This window comes from Branchiostoma lanceolatum, chromosome 2 (assembly GCF_035083965.1).
Source record: "Branchiostoma lanceolatum isolate klBraLanc5 chromosome 2, klBraLanc5.hap2, whole genome shotgun sequence".
Classification (NCBI taxonomy): Eukaryota; Metazoa; Chordata; class Leptocardii; order Amphioxiformes; family Branchiostomatidae; genus Branchiostoma; species Branchiostoma lanceolatum.
Genome location: NC_089723.1, coordinates 4316121 through 4322120, shown reverse-complemented (window position 1 = coordinate 4322120; position 6000 = coordinate 4316121). Strand labels below are relative to the sequence as shown.

General features: G+C 42.2%; 1 protein-coding gene across 1 annotated transcript in view; it reads left to right on the top strand.

Moving 5' to 3' along the window:
- The first annotated feature begins 282 nt into the window (after positions 1–282).
- The window catches only part of LOC136426526 (complement receptor type 1-like), a 48140-nt gene continuing 42422 nt past the window's right edge, over positions 283–6000 (top strand). The window contains exons 1-4 of the mRNA XM_066415191.1: positions 283–337; positions 3280–3306; positions 4719–5294; positions 5521–5700. Coding sequence (XP_066271288.1) covers positions 283–337; positions 3280–3306; positions 4719–5294; positions 5521–5700 — 838 coding nt within the window. The remainder of the gene's footprint in view (positions 338–3279; positions 3307–4718; positions 5295–5520; positions 5701–6000) is intronic.

The following is a 6000-nucleotide window of genomic DNA, read 5'->3' as shown; positions in this document are numbered from 1 at the left end:
TGGCACGTGGTACCTCTCTGGTCAGCCGGGGATATCAGAGGTTCAAGTTGTGCGGCTGATTCCAGACACTTTTGGAAAGATTCGGGAACAGTGACAGGACGAGCGCATCCGACGCCGCGTGTGTATATCTCTGAGCGTCAGTTAGCCGCTGCGAGAGTGCGCACCAGCACACGGTACCTCTCTGGCCAGCCAGGGATACCAGAGGTTCAAGTTGTAGTGCGACGGATATCGGTCACTTTTGTCAGTTTCGAAACGAGCCGGGATTAGAGTTGGGTGCCCAACATGAAGGCTGCCATTCGGCTTGTTAGCGCCATCCTGGCGGCTAATTTGTTCTTAGGTGAGTAAATCTGAACGCTTTCTTTGTTTACTTTATCCCATTCTCTCATGTTGTCCGTTCTGCAGAACACTTATTTATGCCACAAGTATCAAATGTGAATGTATGTGCTGAAGTGGACTTTTAGTGTAACAAAATACACCGCACCCTATTTTTCCACAACAATGTCATAGGTTTGGACGGTGGTTAGTCAATTTGGTACGTGCTATCAAATATCCCAGATTGTAGCCACCTTGCTCTTTTGACTCTCAGATGTCATAGTATGTGAATGCAGGCCGTTTTTCTGATTTTTTTTGTATGAAAAGAATGTTTAAGGTATGGGCAACATAGGAGCGGTGCTAACGATCCCATATACATTAGTCGACTCACTGCATCATCGGTATTTGTTACGGAGGTGCGAGGTTTAAATCAAGAAGAGGCGGGGGTACGTCGCATGTTGGGGATTACCTATGTATGAGCTATGCAGCCATCTTTCGACGTCCACAAAATGTGAAATCATTGTCGTTATTTTTTATTTATTTTTCAAGCGGCGCCCATTTGAACTTAGGTAGGTGCAGTTAGTACATGTCAAAACCGAACCCTGGTTCAAGCGCTTCATTGTGTAACAAAACCTGCTTTAAGGTGTGGTCCACATAGGAGTGGGGATAATTTGAGGAAGGGAGGGTACCTGATTATCCCAGATTTTTTAACGCCTCACTGGACTCGTAAACAGATTAACTTTACATCTATTTGACTTTTGATTATTGTGAAGTATCGTTTTTTTTTTACACTGCACACCGAAAGCTTACCAAGGTCAAACATTGTTTCTGGTGTGACGTCACTTCCTCTCTTTCTGCTTTTTCCCTGTAATTGTGGGTAAAGCGAGTTAATATCTTTCATATTTTTATTTTTTGGAGGCTAGATGACCTCAATTTGGGAAAATGCGACTTCAAATGATATGTTTTTGACTTTTCGGGGTAAATTTCACCCACATACGTTCACTGTAGGTCTTAATGGGATTATCTAGTTTGACATGTGACTTGACCTATATGACTGATAATCTATGCGTAATTAAGCGGCAAAAATCGACATCTCTCTTTGTGAGCAACCTCGTGAGAGAATGAGTGACTAGAATCGCTTTATGTTATGAGTTTGCTGTATAAGTAAATGATAGTTTTTCTCAATATTTGCTGCAATAGATATGAAAAAAACAACAACACTTTTACATTGAGAAATCCATGAAACCGTGATACGCTCACAGGTAAGAAGTGGCCTCTACGGACAGACTTATCTGGCACGGAAAACTTTTGATACTTTCCATAGATTGTTTACATCGTGTATAGTTGAGTTATTGTTTCACCGAAGTAACATTGTCCTCTAAGTGTAGAGGGATGGGCACAGACTACGATTTATTGGGCAAGGCGCGCCAATAATGCTGGCCTCAGGGCGACAATTAGTGATTCAGTCTGGCCAAATTTGGGGTCAGGTATGGCCCGGAGGGGTTGATATAATGGGTCTCTCTAATTACCCCAAAACAACTCGAAAACAACCAAAATCTACCAAAATCAATTGTTGTAAACCAAAATTTAAAAAACCCCAAACAACTTGAAACCCAATGTTGACCAAAAGCAATTGTTCCCAACCAAAAACATACTGTATTTTGTTCTTGTTGTTGTCATCTCCTTGAAAAATGGAGATATAATTTTGGGTGTGTCTGTGTAACGTTATGTGTTTGTTTGTCTGTCTGTCTGTTTATGTTTCCGCACTACTGCAGTCAGCATAACTCAAGAACGTCTTGATGGATTACGATGATAATGGGTATGTGGGCAGGTGTTGTGAAGCCGAAGTTTATGGTCGATTTTGGGCCCCCTGGTATGTGACCTTGGTACTGCAGCAGAACTTCCGTTGTTGCATCTTTTGACCTGGACGTGCTATGGTCTTGATTTTTGGGTGGCTGATAGCTGATGTAATAAAAAAAGTAATGTAGGTTTTGGCCCCCTAGCAGCTTGCTTTGGAACTGCAGTGGCGTTATTGTGAAAATCCTCTAAGGAAAATAACGGTACAATGGAACGACAGATTTCTATGATATTTAGTATACAGGTAGCTTGGGTAGAGATGTACACGATGATGAGCAAATCATGCTAATTGGGACTTAATTTGTATAACTAATGAGGAAAATCTATCTTTCCAGTGTTTTTCATTATAAGACTCAAATGCATGTATCATATGTAGTTAATGGAAAGTATGACATACCAGATACCAATTATGCAAATGAATTCCTAATTTACATAATTAATGCAAAAGCGCCATCATTCATTAAGAGAAAAATAATAGGACTGTCAATATTGCAAATTGTGTAAGTTAGATAAAGGTATTTATGACCAAGCATGTATTATATAAATGTGTAAGTAGTTTTTTTCGGTAGTTTTAATCAATCATTCGCGTAGTTTCCGGTACTTAATTAGCGCATACTCACTGATGACTGAAAAGTACCGAAAACCAAACAAAAAAACACCCCTTATGTGACATTTTTTCGTAATTGCTTGGGCGGGGCATTCAAGATAAAGTGAGAAGATAGGGGACGATCACGTACAAATCGCAGAAGACTAAATGTCATGACAATTACACCTTTGCAAAGAACATCGATGTATAGTTGTCTTCTTTACACAGAAAATGTTCCTGAACATAGGAATATATGATCAAAATCTTGTCAATGCTGAAAAAATAATGTTTGAGTCTCGATACGTTTGTATTCTATCATCATTTTTATAAAGGAAATGTTACCGCGATGGATGAATCCACTATATTAAGCCTACATTCAGTGCAGCAGAATACCAACGGACTTACAATGACACTATTGTTTGCGATTAAGATGTGTCATGCATTTTGTGGCAGTCAAATGTCACTATGCATGTGTTATCATCTTGTTCTTTACTGCAAACTAATTGTTAAAATTTTCCTTACAGCTGTTGCTCAGATCCCAGACCCGCTACGTGAGTGTCTTATGTTATATTGTTCATCATTATCTGTTCGTCCACTCTGTGTTACGTATACATGTACATGTGCTTGCAATTAGCCTACGGGCAGGAATTTGCAATAAACTTTCGCTTAATGTTTCATATAACTATTCTTACTGTGTAGCAGAAAAATCTAATTAGTAGTCGAGAGAGGAATACTATATCGTTCTGATAGCAGGATATTGGAGATTTATTTGTATACAACCAGTAAATCTCACCTGCTGACGTTTCGGTGTTTGTAAGACTTTCCTCAGAGCTTCTGACTGGAGTACTGCTTCTCGCCGCTATAAGTAACCGAAGTAGGTGGCGCTTTTGCGGCGAGAACACCAACCCAATTGCAACTTTAGCAAGCGGGACTGTTTTCTAGTTCATCTCTTTTGGTACACTCTGATAAAAACGTCACTAAATCATCTGCTAAAGTAAGGTGAAATTGTACATCTGAAGCCCCTATCACACATCCAGAATCTTTCCACCACTTAGCCCATGGCCACTACTCATTGACAACCAACGTCGGTGGTGGGTTAGGAGTACTCTTGAAGCAGAGGGGTGTGTCCGGCTGGTTTTTGGCTTTATGGTATCAACCATGCCGTCATTTTGCGGGTTGGTGACATTAAAAAAACATGACAAAGTAGAAAGCCCGACACGTCAAAAACCAGCCGCACCCACTCCTCTGCTTGGAGAGTAGGTTCGGTAGCAGTCTAACCAGTCTAGACCACGATTACATCATACTGTAAATTCCTTCATATTCGGGGGATTTCATTTCACTGTAGGGGGGAGGTGTTCGCGTTTGCGGTGAGGACGAAGGAATAAACTTTACAGAGTCACAAGGAACAAATCACTCTGCGTTACCCAGTTTGCGGACCTCCGTAGTAGCAAACTTGAGTAAAGCTTACTACTTAACGTTCTGCATGCCTGGAGCCGGAGGGCATACGAGAGTTGACACGCGCTCCCTTCTTGCGATGTCGTTATGACGATGACCTAACGTTTTCACTTCCACATATGCCTAAGGCTGCATTCGCATAGAGGCAGGTAGCTTGAACTTTGTCACATTGGGAGGCACCGAGATAGCCTGGAATCCATCCTATTTAGCCTCCGGCCGCTACCCTAGCTCGCAGCGGAGCTTGGGTAGCGCAGCGGAGCTAGGGGATTCCAGGCTACTCTCAACTTACCACCGACTTTGGTTGAAGAGTGCCGCCGAGAGAAAAGTCGTGTGAAGGTCGTGAATATTTGACTTACAGCCACGCTGTTAAAATGCCCCTGCTTGCTGTCTTGTATACCAAATGTAGTTAATAAACACTTTTGGTTAGAGCCATAGCATTATTCCTTATGATTAATTATAAGATATATATCAACGATACTAAAAATCTTCCATCTTGTCTTCTTCACAGCGAACACCTGTTCTTCTCCGGTAGACCTGGTCTTCCTCGTGGACAGCTCGGAGAGTTTCAGGACAAGCGGTTTCCAGGATGCATTAACGTTTGTCCAGCAGGTAGTGAACTATTTCACACTTGGAGAAGACGAGACAAGGGTCGGTGTTGTCACGTTTAGCAACGAAGATGCGCAGATAACTCGCATTAAGCTCAATGAAAGGTACAACAGAGTTGATCTCTTAACTGCGATTCGGGCCATTCCCTACGACAGAGGCCATACCTTCACTGGACTTGGTCTTGATCACGTGCGCAATAATTCATTTCTTGAAGTAAATGGCCGGCGTAGTAATACTCCAGACTTTCTGGTGGTATTGACCGACGATCACTCCGAGGACGATGTCACCCGTCCAGCACAGTTGATACGCGATATGGGCATCACCGTGTTCGTCGTGGGAGTTGGCGAGGAAAGGGACATTGATCAAGCTACTCTGGAGAACATTGCTGGTACTCCAAGCAGGGTGTTCAGGCTGACAGACCATGACAACCTCGTAGACGATGCGAGCCCAAGATCTATAAGGGAGTCGATTTGTAACGGTGAGTACTACATGTACGTCTGTCACAGTTCAGTTATGCGCTCTGTGCATACAACTGTACCTCCTGTCCAACATGTACAAACGTACCTCACCGTGGTCTTTGCACAGTCTAGAATTTTTGTTTGCTTTTCTTCCCTTCTTAAAAATGCTGTTCATTTTAGTTTACTAAACACGCATGATAGATAAATTAAGTAGATCCGTGTAATGACAGGTTCTTTCAATTTCAGCCGCACGTTGTCCGGAGTTGACGGCCCCAATTAACGGAGCGCGGATACCCGCTACCGGATCACACTCCGTTCAGAACGTGATAAGCTTCACCTGTAACACGGGATACGTACTGAACGGAGCCTCTAGTGTGACGTGTCAAGCGGACCTAACATGGACTGCCCTTGTCCCAACATGCGCACGTAAGATGGCTTTTAGCTAATCGATATTTACAAAGAACTGCAATTGATTCACTGGGTCACATTCGTCAAGTTTGAATGAAAGTTTTATTGCAAGTTCATGCCCGTGGGCTAATTGCGAATACATGGTATAAACATAGGGAAAAACATACATGTGTCAGCGAACTGTGACTGACTATGTTGTAACAATAGGCTACTAATACTAAATACGACTGTTGGTTATATCTAGACAACCTGGGTTTGACTTCTTATTTGGAGACAATGGAAGACGAAAAGTCCCACTTTTTCTAGAATTTGAAGAAA